General features: G+C 45.9%; 1 protein-coding gene across 1 annotated transcript; it reads right to left on the minus strand.

The window, feature by feature from the left end:
* Positions 1-389: 389 nt before the first annotated feature.
* Positions 390-23,465, minus strand: nherf1b (NHERF family PDZ scaffold protein 1b). The gene is made up of 7 exons (XM_030088670.1): positions 22,796-23,465; positions 22,436-22,717; positions 8,610-8,780; positions 6,394-6,547; positions 3,579-3,622; positions 1,802-1,921; positions 390-1,704 (listed from the first exon to the last, which is right to left on the minus strand). The coding sequence occupies exons 1-7, from the start codon at positions 23,183-23,185 to the stop codon at positions 1,567-1,569; spliced, it is 1,299 nt and encodes a 432-aa protein (XP_029944530.1). The 5' UTR covers positions 23,186-23,465; the 3' UTR covers positions 390-1,566.
* Between the last annotated feature and the right edge of the window lie 1,663 nt (positions 23,466-25,128).

The following is a 25,128-nucleotide window of genomic DNA, read 5'->3' on the forward strand; positions in this document are numbered from 1 at the left end:
CTGAATCCAATAAATCCCTTCATGCCAGGTTAGAACTCTCAGCTTGTTGCAACAAAAGGCTACTTTAAAAATCCTTGCTTTCATTAGTTTTGGCATTTCTGAATTGTGAATGTTTATTGGCTTTGACATTTGGAAATGACTTCACACATTACGGTCAATTCATGCAGAAAATTACATTTAGAAACAAATTGCATATTTTCAACTTTTGAAATATGCTAAAATATTGACAAACTATGATGCGATGCTTTACTGTCAAATGATCCATCTTACATATTTTATTTCAAGACCGAGTGTTTCTTTGTGTAATTCATTCATATATAAGTCTTATTTAATTGAAATGACACACTGTTTGATCATATATTCACATTTCAGTCCAACACAACAGAAAACACCACTGGAGAATATTTCCATTTATTCTCAGATAACAGGATAATGCTGTGACGACCGACTCGTTACAGAATAGAAATCACTTATTGCTCAAACAAACTACAAAAAACTCTTCTATATAATCCAGTTCTTTATTTTTAAAATGATCTATTGAAGCACAGATATTCTCCTTCAGACGAATGTTACACTGTTCCTAAACATGAAAGATTTCACATATTTGCAATTCTGCTGTAGCAATAACAGTAGTCGTGTTGCTAAAAAGGTGAACCGAGCAGCCATTCACAGTAACAAGGATGGCAAATCAAAGTGGCATAGGTTACTTGTAATACAGTTCACATTATTAAGTATGGACCAGGAAAAGTACGGGAGGATAAAAGGTGTCAAGACGGGATTGAGAAGAGCTTCCTTTCTGCCAAAAGTGTAAAAATATACATGATATAGATATGTATATACATAAAAAATAAGCACTTTATAATACAGTCATTTCCAGTTTAAAGCCTTCAGTGAATATTTCTTAAAACAGAGTGGGAGTTTTGATAAGCTTATTCTTTTTTTAAATACAAGGGAGGAAAGTGTTAACAAAGACAGAGAAACTACACAAGCAAATACACTGGAATATATTAAAAAAACAGAATCAAAAGGAATTTTCTCAGTCCTCACTCGGACGTTTGATCCCTAAAAACCAACAATAGGCTATAAATTAACTGATTGCCAGGAAGTTGATGCCTTCAAGTGCTTTAAATGTTAGTATGAAGCTTTTAGAGGGAGGAGACAGTCCTGAAACTGAATCGCCATGTTTCCACAGGCAACAGACTCTGGCCAGCAGGGACTGACAGGGTCCACACACACACACACACGCATACACACACACACACACACACACACACACACACACACACACACATACACACGCGTTCTCCCAGTTCACTCTCAATGGTATATGCTCTCTTTGTGTGGTTAGTAGCACGTTACACAGGCGCAGTATCATAGCTGGTGTATAATAAATGAGGAATAATAATAATAATATTAAATTTCACACAAAGCGTGACACTTTGTCTGGTCCGGTTTGATGAACTGCTCATTCAATGATAGAAAATAGTCTCTCTGATCAATAGTAATAAAAAAATGAGTGGGTGATGTATGTGTGTGTGTTGTGAGCATCGACGGAGGAGAGGGGGCCTATAGGTTGCTGAAGAGCTCATTTTTCTTGGTCCAGTCCATTGGGGGGGCTCTCTTGTTGGACCGCTTCTGGTGGGCGAGCTCTTTGACCTGCTGCAGGCTCAAGTTCAGAGCCGGAATGGCGTCGGTGATCAAACCCTGAGGGGCCAAACGCGGGGGATGCACACGTTACAACACGCTTCGCCAAGAACACACTGCATTTCTCTAACAAATCTGACATTGTCCTTCCACGTACCTCAGGCGGGGTGTTGGCAGGCGGGGTCGTGAGGGAGGTGTTGGACGAGGCGTTTGATGGAGAAGGACTGACGGACAGCTTGGAGTCTCTTTCTGCGTCTTTGACCAGTCTGCCGTTCACCTGTGAACACAAACACTCCTCAGCATCACTGTCTGTAAACTGAGCCATCTCCACCCTCCTGCAGTACCACATCTGACCACAGAGGGGCAGCCTCGCACATGATTTTTTTTCCTACATAGTACCTCACTGAAAATAAAAGAGCTATGAAGTGACAAACAGTTTTTAACGCTGGCGTGTAAATAGAATTCAGTGAAATGACTGGGAACGTTTTGTTTACAGGAGATAAGCGAGACATCCAGGACTTAATGACACATCCAGCACTTCATCTGTGCAGCTGTGTGAGGCTGCGAGGAGGAGGACAGTTAACACATTTAAAATCACCACAGAAAGAAAAAAAGAACACAAAACACCTTAACTTTCCCCTCACTTCGTACAAACACACACACACTCACACACACACACACACACACACACACACACACACACACACACACACACACACTCCGCCCTGCTTAGTCTTTTCAACCTTTCACGCCTGTTACGCAACAATGCGTGGAACATGGATCTGCCCTCCCGCACATCCAGTCCCCGGGTGACGGGAAGTCCGGGTCAGGCCTCAAGCTTTGCATATTTGGCCCGCCGCCCAAAAGCACGGGCCGCACGGCGTAGAGACACAGTGCTTCTCTTTCAGCCGCTCCGCCGGCGTCTTAATGCTTTATCACAACTCGTCATCGACGCTGATTTACATAAAAGTCTAGCGTATTCACATGGGAAAGTGGCACTCCGGTAACCTGAGAGGCCCCTCAAAAAGCATTCCTGTGATGCAGCTAACAGTTAATGAGAGTCCTGCGGCCAAGCAGACATTCACACACACAGCCTTTGCGTTATTGTTGGGATGTGCAGTTCGGAATTTCAAAGAAATACTTTGACATTTCTGGCAAATGAGACGAGAGGAGCCTGAAAGTGCTTATCGATCTCCTCCTCTAACTCTCAATGTGAAAGCAAATAAGGTTTACTGAGTGTGTTCGGCCATTCATTTGAGGCTGTGACTGGCCGCTGGCCTCCTGCTGGGAGTGGGATTATACCCAAATCCTTCAGCAGGATGTCTTTAAGTTTCAATAAAATTGTTCATTACAGCATAGGCTGTGAGTAAAGAAGCATTATGTGTTGTACTGTTTATGTTCCGTATACTCTCTGTCAGATGTTTTCAAATAATTCAGGAGTTAATGGGCTGGGTGGAGTTTTCTACACACAATGAACCCCAGAACAGTCAGACAATTACAGGAAAGCGTGTTCAGAACACGTCTGTGATTAATAACTCACTTCAGCGGGGTCTCAATTCTCTGATGTGGCAGAAACACACGAGGAAAAGTTAAAAAAAAGCTGTGTTTAAATACAGTTCAGCCTTGGCCTGCGGGGCCGTCGTCAGAGGAGCCGCGGGCTGAACTGGTGACAATGACTGAGAAATGAAGCCATGAGACGGCTGGGAAGTGAACGGGCTGGATAAATAAAACCGAATTGAACTGAATAACGGTGAGCAGGGAGATGGCTGCTGCAGGAGACTCAAATCTCCACACATTAAAGTTCAAATCCCACTTCTGGCTTTGCACTAAAGCTGATTTTCAAACTAAAATGACGGGCGTAGAGAGACGAAGTGTCACCCTGAGCTCCTTTCTCTTTGCTGCGTGATGCGCCTGCTGCTGCTGGCGGGGCTTACCTTCTCCTCCATCCCTCCATTAATGACAGGCTCCGGCAGTGGACCTGTCAACGGGGAAATCACAAAACAATCACTCACAGACTCCAAAAAAAAAAAGAAAAAAAAAAAGCAACTTTCTTTCTGTGCCTGTCAGGATGGCGGTACTGGTGGTGCTAATGCTGTCTTAAAAAAGCTTCAGAGAGAGAAGAGAGCTCCACTCCGCTAGATCAAGAGTCCCTCTCAGCTCACCTTTCATTCCACCAACACTTACTCCATTACATAGCACAGGTATGAGCAGATCATCCATTATTCACATGTGGGTTATCTCCTAATATGTGGCTCAACCAACGGACACTGCCGACGTTCACATCCCCGCAGGAAATGCCTTCATCTGGCCAGGTTTATCCCACTGATGTATTCAAACCACACACTGGGAGGTTTTAAGAGCAAACAAACACCGTGGCGTCTCTCTTACCTTCCATCCCTCAGATCCTCTGCACCCCCGAAAAGCGCTTTAAAGCTAACAGACACTTATTACCGTGGAAAGCAACAGCTGGTCCTTCACAGTTCATCTGAGATCCCAGTCCTCAGGTCTCTCCTGAGTGCGTGCATGTGTGTGTATGTGTGTGTGTGTGTGTTTGTGTGTTAGTGTCTGTAACCCTGAGAGGACCCTCTCAAAGTCCTAATACAGCTCCAGCTCCAGGCTGAGAGGCCACTTGGAGAAAGCACCTTGGAAACCAAACAAAAGGTGCCGGCTGGCCGGCCAGCTCGGAGAGATGTGGTGTGTGTGTGTGTGTGTGTGTGTGTGTGTGTGTGTGTGTGTGTGTGTGTGTGTGTGTGTGTGTGTGTGTGTGTGTGTGTGTGTGTGTGTGTGTGTGTGTGTGTGTGTGTGTGTGTGTGTGTGTGTGTGTGTGTGTGCGCGCGCGAAGTGTTGATGTAGGCAGGTGCCCTCTGAGTGGGCAGCATGTGAAATGCAGGCAGTTACCTGGGAAACACCTCACTGGAATCTCTCCCCTGCAGAGTGTTATTATTTTTCATGTTGCACTGAAACACTGCGGATTTACGAGTCAACAGAACCTGGAGCGCTGGCGTGAGAGAAGCTGAAAGCAGTTTCTTCAAAGCTGTTTTGAAGGCCCATGTTGTCGTGTTTCCATTCAGTCACATGATATTCTATTTTACTTTTGACTGCGATGCATTGATTTGACAGCTTTAGTGTATTTAATGTATTTATGCTATATTCTATATGAGTTTGAGTCTTTTGTAAAATTTACAACCTTAAGCAGCTCCAGTAATCAAAAGTTTTCCCTTAAAAGTGCTAAAAATAACAACAAAGGTGAATACCTTTTCTGGATCTGAATGCTTTGTTTTTCTTCTTGATGCATCGGTCATCTAATAGTCTGATTTTGAAACTTCAGTGGTCTAACTGCACAAAAGAAGCTTGATAAAAAAACAATCCAAAAAAGTTTTTTTACCTTCTCCAAATATCTTTTATTTTCTACATTTTTAAGCAGAACAAAATGAAACGTGCGCCATCGGAACTTCTGGATTTTTTTTATATTCTTAAGTGACAGTTATTAAGATAAATGCTTCTACAGGGCACTCAGTCTGGAATAAAACAATAATAATAATGACCACTGATGGAAATAACAGGGAGGACAGGAGGTCAGAGGTCGCTCCGCTGGGGAAATGTCAAAGTTGTTTCCCCCTGTATTCATAACTGAAATGATTTTTGCAGTGTTTCATCAACAATCATCACAACGGAGAGAAGAATCCCTCTGCAAAAACTGTAGAAATGCTCCCCTCACTGCTCACGGGTACAGTGTGTCGTCTTCTCTCAGCATGTGGTGTGGTTGGTATCTGCTGTGGGTTTAGGATGTTTTCAAATCACTGTCTGTAATCTCTATTATTGTTTTATAAAGTCCAAACACTTCAGCATTTCCTTCTGTACCTAAACTGTCTGAGTACGTCTTCTTTCTATATTCAACTTATACATGAGAGCTCGTCTGATTGTCGTACGGAGGGCAGCTTCCTCCCACTGTGCCCCTGCTGGTTGCCATGCCAACAGCTGGCAGCATCATGCTCATATCTGAAGTGTTTCTTGCTGCAGAGACAGAGGCACTGGATGCTCCACCAAGTCTCACACTGCAGTGCTGTGGAGGGGCAACTCTCAGGCAGGACTAGGACTCCCCCTGGGGGCTTTGGCAGGTATAAAGGAGCCACTGAACACCAAATACCAATCAATATCTGATCTTCAAGGGTGATGATTATCTTCAGAAACAGCAGTCTGCAGGACTGGTGATATGACTGCTTCCACCAGATGGGGATCTCGCTCTGGTCAGAAATGTCCAACTATTGATTTAGAAAGATTAATGAGTGTCAAGCGATCAGCTAAACTTCAGCGTGGGAGAGCTCCACATTGAAGCCTTTAAACCAAAAAACAAGGCCGGTAGTGAGTGCAGCGTGTCTCTGATCTGTCTGATCTGATCTATTTGTGCCGAAAAGATTAACTTTCCCCCGCAGGGCATCGACATTAAAGTGGGGGGCAGGAAGTGGCTCAGAGTCTGTGTCTGTCTGTGATCCTTGGCAGATGAAGAAAGTCGGCGAGAGTGAGGGAAAGACAAAATGAAAAAGAAAGAGAGAGAGAGAGAAAGCTGGAGCCACAAGACTGTGTGACAGACTTCAGCGCAGCTCTTGTTTACTAGAAGAGTTGGTTTTATTCCACTGACAATGATTCTGCAGACATATCACGAGCTAAACACAGCTTTGTTCATTCTTGTTCAACTCCAGCGGACTGTTAACTCATCCCACCTCACAGAAAGCAAAATGATCCTCTCACCCATGAGGTGGTCCATGGTGGGCGCCACTCGGCACCGCTTGAAAAAGGCGTCTGTTTCGGGGTCCACCACCAGCAGCCGGGTCTCATGACCGCCGGATTTAATGGCAACGACGACCTCTGAATGCGTCTTCCCCTCCACCGGTACGTTGTTCACCTGAGGAGGAGCAGGAGGAGGAAGAAAGGTTATTTTCGCTCCTTTAACCTTGAAGCATGTTGGGAAATCCTAAACTAAATAAAAATGAAGCCACTATTGTTCCGTTGCGGGGCAGTGCATCTTTGTTCCCACACACAGAGGTTTTATCAATGTCAGGATTTTTTTTTTTCCCCCTCAATATTATCAGTTTGTCTGCCAGAGGCTCCAGAGCAGGAAATCCTGTGTGTCTACACCGTGGAAAACAATATTCACGAATACCTCAGTCGCCCTCGTGCTTTAACCATGATGCTGTTTCGCCGTGCGACAGAAGAGCGACAGCTGCAGCTTTAAATCTCCCATCCAGGAGAAACTCTTCATGTCAGGTGGCAGCAGAGGACCGGCTGGGAGTTCAGGCACCAAATCTCCATGGGAAAGCATGTGAGAAATGTCTGTGGAGGGTGTGTGCATGTTGTGCGTGTGTTTAGGTCATAGGGTGGACCTGCACGTCGAAGCCAGTCCTCCAGAGGAAGCCGGACAATAGCTGCTTGGCCAGTAACAGCGGCAACAATGGCCGTCCGCCGCTCACAAAGCCCCGCTCCTCAGTGGGTGGCGTGGCCGTCTGGGGGCCCGCTCGGGGACTGGAAGCCCCTCTCCAGACTCTCATGCGGACCGCTTTGAGCTTTAAATCCTCGCTGCACTTTCTCCTCTTCACTTCACTGTATTTCACTCACGCGGCGAGCGAAGGGAGGCGTGCTTCGCTGAACAAACCAACGCTCCGATCTGACCGGCGGGTCAAATAAAGTAATGCGTTGGATGAGTCAGATATTCATCATCGTGAGTTGGTGGCTTTTTTTTTTTTTTTTACCTCCTTCACTAGAATAACATATTACAGAACACTCCAGAGAAGTTAAGAAGCCGATTATTCCAGTGAAAGGCCGTCACAGCAGAGCTCTCTGGGGGATTTAAGACCCCACACAGCGGCTCTTAGTTCACACAATTCCCCTCGGATCGCAGCCATCTCAGGTCAAATCTGCATATTTCATTAAACTTTCATATCAAGTAGAAAACACTATGTAAATTATGTTATTCTGTCCAAAAAACTAGTGTCAAGGTGTCTTCATGTTAGTAAAATACATTTTCACAGACCGTTTACAAAGAGTAAAAGCACAAAATTTGCAGCAAACATCAGGAAAACTGATCACAGCGTACACTGTAAATAGCTATTTTTAAGTGCTCAGAAGGTAATATATCTTAAAATAATTTCAAAATATTCATTCTTTCAGCCTAGTATCATTATGTAATAGAGTCCCCTCTATGATTTCTCTCACTGAAAGTAATTTATAAATATAAAAACAAACAATGCATGACGACCTTAACTCAATATTTGAGTCAGTTATCAGTTTATGAGATATTCCACTTTTCCCCCACTTCTTTTATCTGGATATTTTCAAATACAACTTGGAAAATTAAATACCATCTCTGAAAATCTGACAGTAGAACAGTCGCTGAAGTTTTCAAGTATTTTGCAGGAATATAGAATAAATACCTCGTAAATGTATTTATTTAAATTGTTATATTCTGGCAACCTTTTCCAGGGAAAGTAATAATTGTTGGGTAAATTCATATTACAGAAATTAAATACATGTTTTAAGAATTTAAAATTTCTCTTTTGATGTCAGCTTCAATTCTCCTCAAGTCCTTCAGTATCAATAATTCTGATGCATCTGTGAAATATGTGAGTTATCACACCAGCTGCTGCTGTAATACCTGGAAAACAAATTATTGAGTAAAACTCCCATTAGATGAGTCCTGACAGCTCGCCACAACACTGCTTTCTATATTTGTCCATGATAGAAAAAAAAAAAAAAAGTGAGTGCATGCCGTCTGCAGCGGAAGCATGGCAGACTAATCAGGATACACCACTCACATGCTTCTGGGTTACTTGATAGAACTTTGAAAAAATGTTTCAACTAACCCCTTACTCAAAGAGTCCTGACAAATATTTAATATCTGTAATAGTAGGTTATGTACGTTTATAGAATTACAGCCATCCTTTCTTCTGGTGTTGGTGTCTTTGAGGTACCTGCACTATCCTGTCTTTGGCCAGCAGGCCGGCCCTCTCTGCTGGAGAGTCTTCATCCACGGCTCGGATGTACTGGCCCGGCCGCGCCCGCTCGCTGTGCAGGTTGAAGCCATATCCGTTGGAGCCTCGCTGGATCACGCACAGACGCGGCCGCAGCTCGGCGCACACCTCCTGCAAGAGGAGAAAAAAACAAAAAAACAAGAGAAATTAACAAGCCGTGCGCGATACGCGTGAGCGTGCCGGCAGAAGCAATACCTCCAGCATGGGCGTCTGATCGGGAAGAACGAGAGGCACAAAGATTACGGAGAGCTCCTGTGAATCGTTAACCATGAAAATGAAGCCGAGGTTGAACATGCAGGTGGCTGCCGCATGCTGATGTACTGGTGCGGTGTGTTTTTGACAAACATGATTACACTCGGGCCGCGGTTTGAGTCCATGTGACCCGGCGTGCTCGCCAGGAAGGAAGAGGGTCTTGGCGGCATGTGATTGGATTGGAGGTCTACTGGGAAGGTTTGTGGAGAAATTGGGCGAGGGTGGGCTGGGAGAGAGGTGGGAGGGGGGCCTCCGAGGAAAGGCTCGGTTCCGGTTTGGTCCGCAGTGCGGCTCTCTCCAGGCTCCAAGAAAGACAATGGAAGCTGGGCGTTGACCTCTGACCGCCCCCCCCTCTTCCTCGGCCGTCCCGTCCAGCGCCGTTCTGGGATGGCAGGAAGAGTTAAAGCCATATTGTCATCCAGGAAAAAGCTTCCAGCTCAGTCCCAGAGCCTCCCTTCCGCTGTGTGGATGAAGCGGTTTCTTTATTTAGCAAAGTGGGCTTTAATGGCTTTGTCATCAAAGAGGTCAAACCTGCGTATAGAGTGACACACGGATCGGGAGAAACGACCGCGCTCAGGATAAGCTCTGTCATTGTGACCAAATCTGACCTAACAATCACTCCACATCAGAGCGGCCGTGAGTTCCCACCCTCAGTCAACTGAGCGTTGCAAGACAATGAGCCAAATCTATTAATAAGTCAAGCTGAACGACTCCCACAATATCCTGACAGCAGCCCGACTGCTTAAAAACTCTTAAAAACACACGTGGAGATGATTAGAAATTCAGCGAGGCCGCCTGACTCAACATGTTCTCTCTTAGTAAACGGCTGACGGTGAGTGTCTGTCACTTCACGCTCATATAAACCAACTGTTCTCGGCTTGTCTTCCTCCCACGTATCAAACTAAAACGAATGTTTCTCTTTTTCTCAGTCCCGTTTGCAGGTACGGCAGACGGGAAGCAAGTAAAGAGGAAGGTATGGGTCATTTCAATGAGGAACTGAAGGGCTAAGGACTACAGTCAGGATTAAAACAAGCAGCTTTCATAAACAGTGTGACTCTAATACTGTGAATAAGACACAGATTTTGGTGTAATGTTTAGCTGTTGTTTTCAGCGCTCTTGCCTCACGTTAAGAAGGTCCTCGAGTTATATAACTGGCCGGGGCTCGGGGCCTTCCTGTGAGGAGTTTGCACGTTCTCTAAATGTGTTGGCTCTGTGGCAGACTGGCGATTTGTCCAGGGTAAGACCCCGCCCTCGCCCACAGCAGCCGGGATTGGCTCCAGCCCCCGCGACCCTGAGGAGGAGGAGGCGGGTTAAATAATGGATGGATGGATTCACGGTTGATCCGCAAAGCAGTGGCGGCCTCGTGGGTATGGAAGTGAACTTGTATCGCTGGCTTGAATCCCACCGCCGAGGGGTCCGAGCTGTGGGCTCATGCCAAATCAAACATACGGATCATATAATCTGCTCTGCAGCCCCCCAGGCAGGAGCAGCCGAAACACAGAACAGCATTTAGTTTTGATTGCTTGATCTGCATAAAATATAACCTGCAACAGTGTCTAACTGTGGTAAACCATCCTCAAGTTGTTTTTTTATGTAAATATGATGAAAAACGCCCAGCTCATCAGCTGAGAATCAGTCTGACTGATTAGTGCTGATTGACCACCTTGTCAGTGTGTGTCTGCTGAGAAGCGGGAACGCGTCCGAACACACTCTGCTGATCAGAAGTACCCCAGAAAAGAGCACTACAGCGGCACTCTCATCACACCGACTGCACAAAGATGGCTTTTATTCCGTTTTGATCGCTCTCCATTTACCTTCTCAGGCATCACACCCAAACTAAATCGACGCTCCATCAGAAAGGCCTCTGAATATAAAACACGCAATCAAGAGTGGAGAGGTTGAACGGAGAGACAAGAGCGGAGTGCTTTTATGAGCGGTGGTATTCAGCTGGATGAGCATCGGCAGGCTGATGTGTGTATTTTCTTATTACCGAGCCTCCACTCATCTTCGCGGTTGATAAGTAAACCCCGCAATTACAAGGTGTCTTCATTTTAGAAAGAACAAGGACAGTGACATGCAGTCTGTAGCAGTAAAGCATCCTCTTCAGCTCACCGCGTGCCCGGGTTTGAAACACTGAAGGCAAATATAATACGGAGTGCCAACGCGACACACTCTGCAGCTTCGACGCCAACACTTGTGTTAGGCAGGGCGAGAGAGGCTCTGGCAGGGACGAACAGAGGAGGGTTTGTGTCGGGAGATGAGTGGAGGGCCGAGGAATCTCCACGCGGGTCTGAAATCTGTGGAATCTGCTGAACACACACGAGCCGGAGGGAGACGGACGCTGCGCGGCTCGTCGAAGGCGTGGGAGTGAGAGCGTGATTGTGTACGACTTATCAAATGCACTGCGCGTTCTCTGTAATGTAGCATTAGTGAGCAACACGGTTATAAAACTGCTCCTTTATGTGTGCTGAATGTAACGATCACAGGACATTCTGTCAAAGAGCTGATGCCGCTGCGCCTCCTCGTATCATCAGCTACGACGGAGCGACACTCCGAACCTTATCCGAGCTGCTGACAACGAATCCGCACTCAGCTCTGAGTCAGACAATCCTGGGTGACAATCTTTTTCTGGATTCCTCTGATACTGTATCTGGCGAGTTAAAGAATCAGTGAGAATCTAGTATAGAGAAGTTTATTAAAAAAAGAAAGTCACGAGATTTATTACAAAGTCATCATGTGACAGGCAAAAATGCAACGTGAAAGTTTTAATCCTTGGAGAAATGTCTGCGATCCCAAAAAAATAAATTCACATTGTACAAAAAGATAATGATCCTGTGTGAACAGTGACTTTTGCATTCTCTAAAGACCTATAATCATTTTCTTTATCGATACTTGATATCCTTCAAACCTCCAACTCACGTTTATAAATTTGTGTGAAACATCCCTCTAGAAAAAAAAAAAAAAGTGTGTTTCAAGATGAATACACTCTCTCTGGCTGACACAGACTTTCCCCTCGAGGAGGGAAGTGTTGAGCAGGAACTGTCGACACATGTTCTCTCTACATGCTTCCTCCTGCGCTGGCTCAACTTCTCAAAGAGACAGAAATCAATAGAAACACGCCCAGACGCATAAAGACATAGAGGGAAGTGACTGTCAAAAGTGAATAAAATGACTCTTTATTGTTCCAAAAGCGGAATCTTCACATTTGACCTTTGATCAACGGATCAGCCTTAATCAGTATGATTATAAACCGGGATGAGGAGTGACTGTATGCATCTGAAAAACTGATGGTTTCAGCAGCCATTTTCAAAATATTTAAAGCTGCTTGTTGTTAAAGCTCTAATTCTGCTCTAAACATTTGATTGGCATTAATGGATTTGTCCTTTTCATCTGCTGGACGAAGGGAGAAAAGAGTGGAAAATAAAACTTTCAAAACAACAAGATGAGACTAATAAACCAGCGACAATTTAACAGTATATATTGATTAATATAAATTATAGGAACTTGGCTATGTTGAGAAAATAAAGCCATCTTGGTATGAACATGTGAAACTGAATGCAGCTGCTGCCACCCGGGTGGATCCCGGGTTGAGTAACCCTGAGTTGTCCAAATGAAGTGAAAACTGCTTGCTGTCATGCTAAATTACATCATCTTATTTTCCCAGCAGGACAAAAGTCTCTTTTACCAACCTAACTATTAACATTTCTTGCAGTCTCCTTGGTTTTTTCCAGGCAGCTAAATGTGTGAGCGTCGTTTCTATCTACGCCGCAGTCTTTTTGGCAACTAAATACAAGCGTTTGCTTTGAATACCAAGCACTCTAAAACAATAGAAGGTCCCATTTTGATATTCTTAAAACACACTTCTGAGTCACACCGATGTCTAGAGAGGGAAAAGAAAGACACTGGCTGCAGCTGCTGTTCGAACACGAAGTCTCTCTCTCTCTCCCTCTCTCTCTCTTCTAAGATGCAGCGTTTACAGCGACCCCACCCTGAACGATGTGACCCTGTTTAAGGCTTGTTTCTGGTTTTCCTCAGGAAGCTGTGATAACCAGGAGATAAGACGCCGTGACAAAGTTCAGCTCGCAGGCATCTGACAAAAAAGGGCTGCATCTCTCATGTGGGGAAAATGTTTAAAATATAAGTCTTTTCATCTCAAACCAGAGGTCACAGCATTCTAGACATGTCCACAAGCCATTTCTTATTGATGCTGGTATAAAATCTAAATAAATCTGAAAGAAATACAAATCCTACTGAGGATATGTTACTCCTCAGTTTGTCTTTGATGCTCGAAAATAAACCACATTGTTAGTCTCTCTCTTTTAAGATATGATCGTCCTTCAAATTTTGCAACAATGTCAAAAAATATCCCAACCATCCTTCAACCTGTAGAGGAAATCTGATTTGCTGTACATACAGAATCTGCTGATATTGGAAAAAAAAAAAAAGAGTCTTTAGCTCAACAAAGAATTTTGGGCCTGATAAAGCAGATCATTAGTGTTAAGCACACTCACATTAAAAAAAAAAGGAACTAATGACATGGAGTTAGTCTCCACATTGAACTAGCCCCTGTGGGTATATTAGTTTTGTCCGGAGTAGTTTCTGAAGCTTATTCCTCATAATGCTGGGTGAGAGGCGGGTCGCAGTCTGGGCGGGTCGGTACTTCATCACAAAGAGACACAATCGCCCCGACAGCCAAACAGAGATCTGAGTTAAACTCACAGACATGTTATTTAATTGTGGGAGGAAGTTGGGGAACAACGAGAAAACTCATGCAAGCACAGGAAAAACATGCAAACCCTCCATCGAGAGGCCTCGGCCCACACTGGAACTCCACCATGCCAGGGAGCAAGGCATTAACCTGTGCAGTTTACCTCAGTCACCTGCTACATTTTATTATCCTCCAGGAAGTTCTTTATTTGTGAAAGGAGCAGGGACTGCAGACAAATCACTGAAGCATAAAAAGTCAAAGTGTGACAAAGACTGATGTGAAGCTGTAAGTTTGGGTCATGGCTAAATGGATCTCTTACAGAGCACTCATCCACCGATTCCTCAAAGCACTCGAACACATGCACTCAGTCTCTCACACCCACACACATAAAAACAAGACGGGATCACGATAGAGGATACAAATGCCAATTTAAAGTTTATAGAAATCCTCAAAGGCGTTTGAAGAGTTTTTCTGGATCCGAGCTGAGAGTGATGAGCCACCCGAAATGTCAAACATTAATTCGACGTTAACGGGTACGTGAGATTCGGAGTTCTGCCTTAGAGGCTCCGACAGGTGAACGGCGAGCCAGATGGGCTGCTCTGCATTCTTTTCACTGAGCGGCTTCTTCCTGCACAGCCGCCCATCGCATTTCTCACCCTCTGGTTCAGCCAGCGCAGAGTCGCATCTGCCAGCCGCTCCTGCTGATTCTGCTGGCGAGCCGCGGCTGCGAGCACAGGCGTAGAGGGAGCAGTCTGTGCGTGTGTGTGTGTGTGTGTGTGTGTGTGAGAGTGTGTGTGTGTGAGTGTGTGTGTGAGTGTGTGTGAATGTGAGAGAGATGCCAGCAGCTCCGGCTCTGCCTGCCAGTTGCTTCATATTTTCCCCTCTCTTGGACAGTGGTTTGATGTGTAAAGGCCGTAATAAAAGAGCACATATATAGGACATCTATTTCTGCGGACTTACGTCACTCCCGCACAGCTCCGGGTTCTGTCGCAACGATCATTTTGTTTCTCCAACTCAGAAAAGTGCAAATATAGTGATATATAAAACAAAAGGTCACATGCTGAAGTTTCCTCTTTGCTGACAGGTTTCATCTGTCCTTCCTTCTCACAAACGGCTGTTTTTAATGGTCGGTGACATCCAGTAAACTCGCCACTGCTGCAAATTATCAGCTGCAACCTGTCACAATCAGCTCTGAATCAAAAACAGTCACTCTTCATTCCCCCAGCATTCCCTTCTTTCCTCACTCTGCGCATTTCGTCTAACAGGAGAGAGCAGTTCTGTCATGAGTTTGACTTCTTAGACCAGTACGAGGAAAAACCGTGAAAAGTGACCGAGCGCCAGGCGCCGCCGCAGTTACTCAGTGACATGTCGAGCTGTTGGCCTCGGGGATGCTTGTGATTGTCATGTGTAGTTTGGGACGAAGATTAACAGCTCCAAGGGCAGATTCGGTGAATGTTTGATGTGAGACCTGGTTTCTTTTTAACCGCCGCACGAGTTCTGTCCTCGCACCGAGACCACGGAGCGCACCACTCTCTCAGGAAGGACGGGGGTGTTGGGTTTCAGGCCGGACTGGTAAACCAGCTGGGAACCAAGCAGAGGGGGGAACAAAGCACCCTACTGTCCCCCACCCCTTCTTCCGATTTAAGGATGGGACACACTCGCTCTACAAAAGACACCAAAGAAGGGTTCGTGTTACAAAATAGTCTTGAAAATAGAAAAAGTAACGTCAATCATCACAGCAGGGGTACAGACGACTGATAAGACCAAACCCAGGGGTTTTGATTACCAAGCAGCATCTCTGAAAATGCAGCTTCATTGGTTTTCTCTTTGCTCAACGGACTTCTGTCCCTCCTCCACGTGGCGTTCTTCACTCTCAAAATCACAGTTGCATCATCAAGAAGTCAACAAGTTTTTATCTCCTCTGCCAGTCTTCCTGTCCTCGACCCTCCACCCCCGCAGACCTCAGCGCTGCCGGAGTCCAACGCAAGTTCCCCCGTCACCTTCTACGCACTGAACACAACTCAGACGAACAAAAATGCAATGAGAGAGAGAGAAAGGAAGGCGCAGAGAAAGTTACAGCCGGCCTGCAGATCATTAGCTGTACGGGCATTATGACATAGAAACTGACATTACATAACGTGGTGAAACTCCACATTACACTGGCCCGTCTGGCCTCTAGTAAGGACAATTTTGTAACTTCAGCATCTCATTTTGGAATCAATATAGTGGCTAAATTTTACATCTGGTTTATTAAAAATGAAGGTTTTTGTATCCTAAGGTGATTTGTGCAAAGAAAAATACCAATATAAAATATTAAAGACAATGTTTGAACCTTATTTCCAAAAAACAATCACTTTGTTTCGTCCATCAGAGGGTGAATGGAGGCACAGCACACAGAAAGGCCTCCTGGCTCCGCCCACTCATCACTTCATAAAGTTGACTGAAAAATCATCTCGATAACTTTCAGTGAAAAATTTCTATAATCTACTATAATCTGCTCAGTCTTGTCCGTACTCCATATGCGGGGAAGGGAGGCGGGCGGCGGTGGCGGGGTGAGTCTATTTCAGGGTGAGCGTCGAGTCATTTCCCCCTCCACCCCGCGGCAGGGCGCGGCGCTCTGGCTCATTGTCGAGGTAGAGGCAGTGAACCTTCAGCATAATGGAGGGGGGAAATGGAATGTGGCAGCATGGTGTCGCCGTTCCGCATCCCACGGGAGCCCCCCCCCCCAGCACTGATGATGATCCACCAACGCCATTGATCGTTAATCAGGGCTGATCGATCCTGATCGTTACACCTTGCTGTTCCTTTGTTCCACGGCAGCACGCCACTCAAGCTTCCTGACGGCTGATCAGTTCACCGCTTTATGGCTGTTTGGCATTTGGAAGGGAACATGTGCTGGCATTAAGAAAGCGAATACCGAGCTGAAAGGGCTGAAAGCAACGTCTCGGGTCGAAGGTCGGCGGCAGACCTTTACTGGATGGAATCCTCTCACTTCACCCTGCCTTCATTTCCTGTCATTGCTCTGCTATTTGCCATCGAATAAAAAAAAAAACCCAACCTAAAATACAGTGTGTTTATCTCTTTTGCTTTTGCCATTAGAGTCACATCTTTTCACGCTTTCCTCACCTCTTTGCTAAACCGTTGCTGCAATAAACTGTTGGCGACTATCTTGCAAAATGCTGCCGATTTTGCTGTCGTCTTACTCGATCGTATTATAGGTTGAGTGTCTCGGTGACTCCCACCCATTGGACACACAAAAACAACTGCTCTAATGAAAGAGAAGTATGTGCTGAGGGTGCTGAATGCCTGCTGGTTGTTATGACACTAAATTGTCGCTCATTGCTGGAGAATCTGGCTCCAATATGAGACTTCTGACTCTGTTGAAGCAGCCGGAACGGCCTTATAGCGCTTCGATTGCTGTCATACTGTCGTACAGAAAGAAATATGATAGAAGCAACAATGTTGTTCAAGAGATTGAAAGAAATTACACTAATAATCAAATTTTGAGTTGTAACACACTAAAAGTCACAAACTTTCTCACATATAAACACAGGGAAACTGTTACATGCACCATGCGAGCACGCAAACATATGTCCACAAAGCATAAATGTCTCGTATGTCAATGGCGAGCGACGGCACACAGACAGTCACAATGAGTGCTGGAGTACATCTGATCCCGTCAGACGGACACAATGACACACTTCATTAAGCAAACACAACCTGTTACAATGCCCGGCTTTGCCACACTGACTTGAGAGATAACCACACGGGCAAACACTGCAAACTACCTGCTGCATACGACTCCGAGCCGCAGCTGAGCGGCTGCGGCGGGAGGACGTGCTATTTCGCCAGAGTCTATTATTATCGACGGGCTGCTTTCTTTGCAAAGCAAAGGTGAGACTGGCTGCAGTCTTTCAGTGAGAAGGGGTGGGGCGTAGCGGGACAGAGGGGGTCACGATGACGGCAAGGTTGGAGAATCTTCCGACAACAACAATGACAGGAAACCGACACAAACGTCCTGGGTAGCGAGCTCCGGCCGCGACTTCAGCGGACAGCAGCAGGCAGTCAGACGCACAACTGGAACCATCCTGGCTCAAATAGTTAACATGGGTGTGGCCGCTTCTACCCCTGAGTGATATAACAAAAAAAACACTGCAAGCTGGCGTCTCCTCAATGAACAGAAAGCTATTTCTGAGGGATTTCATCAAATGTTAGGGATTGCAGGAACGAAAATAAAATGTGACATTATCAAGCAGCGAACTCCAGCCATGAAGTAATATGAAAAACAATTCTTACTGCTTTTTGTCAAGTTCTGCCACTTTGGAAAACAAACTTTTGAATGTTTTGTGTACCTTCAGGCAATAAGGTTTAAGAAACCTCTGACTAGGGTATGAAAACAATTAAAAAGTCCGTCTGTCTGTCCAAACACTCGAGGCCACACAGTGAAGACTATATAAATATAGATCGAGCCCGCCCACACAACAGCTTGGGGAAATTTGTGTAGGGAAAGTATGTTGTCCTGCACTTCAGAAGGGCCACACTTTATATGTAAAGCCAGTGGGGGGAAAAAAATAAACTTTTTGGTCATTTTCATATCCGGGTTTGATGAGGGCAAAGATCAGAAGGAGACAGACGTCGACAAGGCAGGTGGACGTAAAACTCGACTCCTCAGTTTGTTTCAGGCGCCGTTCGCAGCCTTCTCAGGACACATTTCTCATTTAGATGCACTCAATTTCATCTGACACAAGCGCTCTGCTTCTCCTGTAATGAGTGTTTAAAGCAGGCCTTACGCAAGAGCTAGCAGTAGTGAAGGAAGATTTACAAAAACTTCTCACTCTCACGGCAGTCTGAACCACACACACCATGTCTGAGGGGAAATCAAGAGCACCTAGCTTATACTCTACTCCAAAAAGCACTTTTACATCTATTTATAGATAGGTATACGTACATTGAGAGAACATTTATCTTAAATCTTACTTATTGTTCATGTTTAATGCCATCCCAGTATGAGACAGGTCACCAGGGTATCATCATACAGCACTATAATTCAATATATGAAGATGGTCAGTCTGACTTTAACAGATTAATCCTTAGTAAAACATTTAAAGAGAAAATAAACTGTGTTTTTAGAACCAAGTTTGATCTACAGTTTTACATAAGACGTGAGAACATCGCAGCGGATGAATCCAAGCAACACTGAACAGCTTTTGATCTGGTGTTTACTGGTCGATCTAAAAACCGTCTCCACCGACACAACATGACTTCAGATTTAGTGAAAGATCCCCAGGATCAAGCTGTAAACACTCACATCAAATTAATTGCTTCACTTCTAGTTTTAATGAGATTAATCCAGCCACACTCTAAAGTTGAAAAAAAAAAAAAAAAAAAAAAAAAAAAAGAACAAAGTCTGGTAAACGATTTCCCACCTTTCAAGCATTTGATGCATTTTCATTTGTTTTTGTTGCGCAGTGATGGAAGCGCCTTCTTCCCTCTAAATGTTTGGACCTTCATCATTGCTCATCCATTTCTTCACACTTCCCTTGCTCCGTCTCACTTTCGCCTACCTCCATCCTCACACTCTCGCACACTCACACAAACACACACGGCATCAGCGTAACCATGGGAACGGCGAGCCGGGCTCCTCCAGCTTCCGGAGAGGGCGTCGCTCTTCGAACCCTCCTTTGCGTGTTGCTTCAAAGACGAAGCCAGGCAGGTGGAGCGCAGACGTCAGTGTGTGTCTTCCACGACTGAATAAGAGTACACTTCAACTCTGTGTGTGTGTGTGTGTGTGTGCGTGTGTATGTCATTGGCTGGGCGACAGGATTCAGGCACAGGAATGCCGGACAGGATGCAGGAAGAAAATTCCAGAAACAGTCGAGTCCATGCAAAACACACCCAGAGGTGCCTCCGACTGCAACGCGGAGACATACGAGACTTTAAACATTATCCCCGGAGTCCAATTTACACTCTCGCACACTCCACTGCGCCGTCTGCCCTTAAGTTACTTTCTCAGCCCGCGAAATCCTGGTTTGTGAAGGTAACTAAATATGAAATTGCAAACTGCTCAGGCCGATCTGAGGGATTTTCACTCCGCATGCCGAACTCTGGATGGCAAAAATCAAAATCCTCGCGGTGAAAATGAGTTTGTCAGGAGTGCTATTGTTTGCCTCGACGTCGTTTCCCCTCTGGGTTGCGTGCCAGTGTGAATTGCACCGCCACGGCTCCATTAAGCCTTCTGCGGAGAGCACTGCGAGTAAACACAGAAACAATCGCTGTATATTCCTAGGACAAACAATGTAACCCAGCAGTGCTCAAGTGCGGTGCACAAGCGTAGGCTGCTGCTATTTTCATGTGAGGCGAGAGAGAGAGGGAAAAAAAAAAAATCTTTTCAACGCCAGCAACATGATTCCAAAACGCCTGACATGCTGTGGATATGTGAAAGCTGTGAGAAAAAGATGGATCTGAGGGAGGGAGGGAGGAGGAACTGGTCACTTAAAATAAATACCAAATTGCTCAGCACTGCTTCAGTCACAACACTGACATTTAACTAAAATGTGAGCGCTTTTCACGCTTCACACCGAGTCTCTCAGGCTTTTGATGACAAAAACACTTTCGTATTGTCAGACATTTCATAAGAAAGAAGAGCAAAAGTTCTGATTGTATCATTCGATGCCTGAAAAGCAACACAGTTAAGCAATTTCACCACAATCTGGCAGCAAATCAAATCTCAGCCGAGATCGGATCTCTGTCTCATATCATGGTATTCTAAAATGCATTCGCATTTCTTCTGTTTATCACGCTACTCTTTAAAATGTCAGCGCTGCTTTTGACCTCGCCGACGTCCCGTCAGCTTCAGTAAAATCACCACTGATGTCCACCGAGCCGTCACGCAGTCGACATCCTGGTTTGCGGCTCAACTGCTGTTCCTTTAAACAAACCTGAGGATTCCGCTCCGGTCTTCCTCGCAGTAGCTGCCGGCTGTGTGTGTTATGACCCTACCTCCCGCCTACAGTAACGCAGAGAGGGCGAGCGTCGGACACAGACACAAACAGCCTCGGGGGTAAACATCCCAGATGCTGCAGTCAGGGGCATTAAAGACGTGGGGAGGGGGGGGGGGGGGGGGGGGGGGGGTCTGGTCTGGAGTTCACAGCCATACGTAGAAAGACAGCAGGAGAAATATGGACGACACACACTTAACAAGTGGCTGCTGCTGAGTGAGAACACCTCCCTGATGTTTAACAGACCAAGATTAAAGGGTGCAAAAAACACTTTATTTTGTGTGTGTGTGTGTGTGTGTGTGTTTTTTTTGGGGGGGGTCACTAAATTATTTCCAGATGTTTTTTGAGATGGACCCAAAGGGGCAATGTTTTCCCTGAAAGAGGTGGAGGTTTGCTCGTCCAGTCTGTTCCATGTCTTCATATTTCCAGGAAAAGAAATCAGGTTTGTCCACCCTCTTTCACCCCCCGCGGCAAATGTTCAACCAGCTGACCCTGCCCTGCCCTCGGCCTGGAAGCACCGCTGGCGACTCTGGAGAGCCGTCAGCTGGACGCTCGCACTGCCACAAACATGATGGTAATCCAGCGCGTGTGGCACAGAAACTTACTAATAGAACTTCTCGGTTTTACTGGAAATTCCCAAAAATGTCATATTTTCAAACTTCAGCAAACTGCTCTTTCGAAAGACTTTGGTTGGTTCATTATTCCCTAACTTGTGTTCACATTGTTGCAGCTTTATTTCCTGTATTTGTGTGCTCTATTCAGTTCAATGTCACCAAATACAAGACAGATTCTGTCCACAGACAATCCAGTTTGTTGATTTTTCTTCTTCTTGTGTCCAGTCAGAAACATTTATATGCAAGTGAACATGTGCATTCAAAGATTAACTATTTCATTCATTGATTGATTTTTAATCTGTTATTTTTTGGTAGAAATGAGTGAACCTTTAATAAAACAGCTGACACTGGATGAAGACAGAGAACACCACGATAAGTTTGTCATTCCATCACAAAGTCTCACACACTCACACTCTCATCTCTGATTAAATTAAATCAAGAAGTCTAAAATCCACGATTTAATGACTGTGAGAGAAAACCCACACGTGCATGAGAGGAACATGCAAACTAAATGTGGAAAGGCCCACAAGCCTGGACTTGAACCGGGGGCTTCTCACTGTGAGGTGAGAGTGCGAGCCACTACACTGGTGTTCAGCCAGTTTTAATTTATCCATATAAGAGTTCAATGCCTGAGCACGGGCATGCGGAAGAGTTTAACATCAGAGTTCAGGCTTCAACTAAAAGTTTATATATTAGCGAATCACAAATGCTCATCGAACATGAGTGAAAAACAGGTGGCTGACAGCAGCCTTCGTTTCTTCCATATTTTGTATGGTATCAGGTATAAATAATTAAACAGCGAGGTAACTGATGTCTCATTGTTGTTCTTAGAAAAGCAGATTTTTATAGTCAGATTATTATGAAGAATGGATTTAAACACACAGATGCACATGAAACTGCTGCAAGTGACAGTTTGACCCCGAACATTCAGTCAGGGCGGCAGGATGCTGGAGTCCATCCCAGAAGACATGAGCTGATGCAGGGGAGTTAAACACAGACTCACATTCACAAGGACAACAATCCAGTCAGCAGCTCCCCTCATGTGCATGTTTCTGGAGATCACTCAAGATACGCACAGGGAGAACATGCAAACTCCACACACACACTGGCCCAGGCTCAAAGCCACAACTTTTTCACCATGAGGTGCAAACCACTGCTCCACCGTGCCGCATCACTCACTTGAGTTTCTCTCACCTTCTCTGAGGAGACGCTCAGCTTCTTCTCCACGTGCACGTGGATGTCTCCGTTGCTCTCCGGGACCGGCGTGGACTCCCGGGGGACCTCCTGCTGCTCCGGCACCTCCTGTTTCTCCTCATCAATGATTTCTGTCCCGTCCACTTTCTCCTCCACCTCCTCCTGCCTCTGTTCTTTCTCCACCTCCTCCTCCTCCTCCTCCTCCTGCTGCTGCGGCTCCAGCTCTTTCTCCTCTTCCTCCTCCACCTGCTCCACCACCACCACCACCTCTCCTTTCTCCTCCTCTGGTCCTTCCACCTCCACCAACTCCTCCACCACCTCCTCCTCTTCCTCCTCCTCGTGCGCCACCTCTACCTCCACCTCCACCTCCTCTTCCTCTTCCTCGTCGAAGGGCACCGGGAGCCCCTCGGTCACGTAGCTCTGGAGACACTTGATGCCGTGCTTCCTGAGCAGCTGCTCGGTGTCCGGGTCCACCACCACCAGCTCCAGGCGGCCCACGGTGGCTCGTATCCGGGACACGACCTGCTGGTGGCTCTCGTTCTCCACCTCCTCCCCGTTGACGAACACCAGCCGGTCCCCGGCGCGCAGCCCCGAGCTCTCGGCCGGGCTGTCGGGCTCCACCAGCCGGATGAACTGGCCCGTCTTGCCCTTCTCCCCGTGCAGGTGGAAGCCGTAGCCGTTGTCCCCCTTCTCCAGCGTGCAGAGCCGCGGGCGCAGCGCCTGGCTCGGGCTCCGGCTCTGGCTCGGCATGGTGGCCTCGGCTCGCCTCACTTGTTGCTCTGAGTGGAAACGAAACGAGTAGAAAAGAAAAAAAGAAAAAGAAAAAAACTCCTCGGGATGCTGCTGAGGAGGAGCGTGCGTGTGTGTGCGCGTGAGTATGAGCGTGAGTAGCGCCCCTCTTAAACACAGCCGGTCCCCGCCCTGCGTCTCAGACTCGTCCGCGGGAAGAGGAGCGGGAGTTCGGAGGGAGAGAGCGGCACCGAGGGTCCGGAGCCGGGGACTGAGCCGAGGCGGACTGGAGCCCCTCCGGAGAGGCGCCGCTCTTTCACTGAGAGGGGGGGAGGCAGGAAGAGGGAGGCGCGTCCTGCTGCCCGGCCGGCTGCTGCCGCCGCTGCTGCTGCTCCATGCAAAGCAGGAAAACTAAGTACCGATCCACCGGAGCGTGGCTTCTGGTGCAGAAACGACTATTAAGTATGAAGTAAATATTTGAATATCATGAGACAACCTCTCTCCTGCACTGAAACCTCTATTATTATTATTATCAAGAAATATTAAGAAAACTAAAGTTTCCAAACTTCTGAGTGAAATTTGGGAATCAATAAATTTGCATCAGTCAAAGAAAATATTTTCTAACAAAATAATGTTTCACAAAGTAACATTTTGAAATTGTTGGAGCATCAGTTTGACAGTGAACCTTGAGTGCAAGGGATCCGGGTCACTGGGAACCCTGTTGGACTTTTCCCAAATGGAACTTCACTAGTCCTCAGCTGCATTAATGCACCAAAATATCCTGAAATTGATTTATAAACAGCCATGTCTTGCATTTGCTTTGAAAACTTCAGTTCAGTTTGAAAGAAAGCAGCATGGAATGATATGTTTGTGCTTTAATCACATTAGTTCCAGTGATCTGACATGTCAGCTCACATTAAATACGACCAATATGAACAGACTGGTTGCTTTGGCAGCGCTGCCTTGACTTTCACTGCCTCTCTCTCGTGATCTGGTCCCGGTTCACCCCTGGCTATCTGCTCATTTGTAAACAATGCTAATCAGCATCAGTTTAATACTCCACGGGCTTTTGGAGCCAGTCACCCCATCGGCCCCCTCCGGCTGGCTGGGAGAAAAGAGTGACATGGCTGTGAAAATGGATGTTGACAGGGAGCCGCTCCGCTGAAACCCCGGGCAGGGTTTGACTTCTCGGCTGTGAGAATGCTTCCAGATCCGATGAGAGGACTGGGGATGGGCTGCTTCTCTCTAGGCAGTGTGCTGAACGCGCTGAGTTCAGTTTATAGTGGAAAGCCACTCAAAGAACCAAGTGGATCTTCTTTTTTTTTCCCCACAGAGGAGGAGAGAAAATGCAGAGATTTCCTAATGTGTGACTCAGAGTGTGGATGGATGTGAGTGGGAGATGAGCTGCGTTCAGGTGTGCAGCTCCGTCCAGTGAATCATGGAGATGCTCCATGTATATTATGTCCTGTAGCTTCACCGAATGGACGAATCCAACAACAACAACAACACCAATAATAACAAAAACATCACAACAGAGACCTTAAGCTTCCCTTTCAAAATAAAAGTACTGTCACTCTTTGAGTATGCTGTTAATTTAATCTAACTTGCCAGTTATTATGTGGTTCTCATTATACTGGGAAATAAACAGAGTAGCTGCTGCCACACAGTGGATAATTAACCTCATCACATCCTGTCACTCATCAGAAACTCTCTTTTCCTCTGCAACCCTTTAACACACACACACACACACAGTAAACACAGACAAGACAGACTGCAAAAAAACAACACCACATACATTACAAAAAATACTTTTTTTTATATATAGAATGATAACAAAGCACTTTTTCATGGCACTTTGTGATCACCGTGAAGCCTTCGAGAAGGGACAAACATGACATTGAGCAAGTTTGACAAGCAAACATTCATAATGAGCATTGTTACAAAGAAGCAGTAACACGATGCGG

This window comes from Salarias fasciatus, chromosome 4 (assembly GCF_902148845.1).
Source record: "Salarias fasciatus chromosome 4, fSalaFa1.1, whole genome shotgun sequence".
In the NCBI taxonomy this organism is placed as follows: domain Eukaryota; kingdom Metazoa; phylum Chordata; class Actinopteri; order Blenniiformes; family Blenniidae; genus Salarias; species Salarias fasciatus.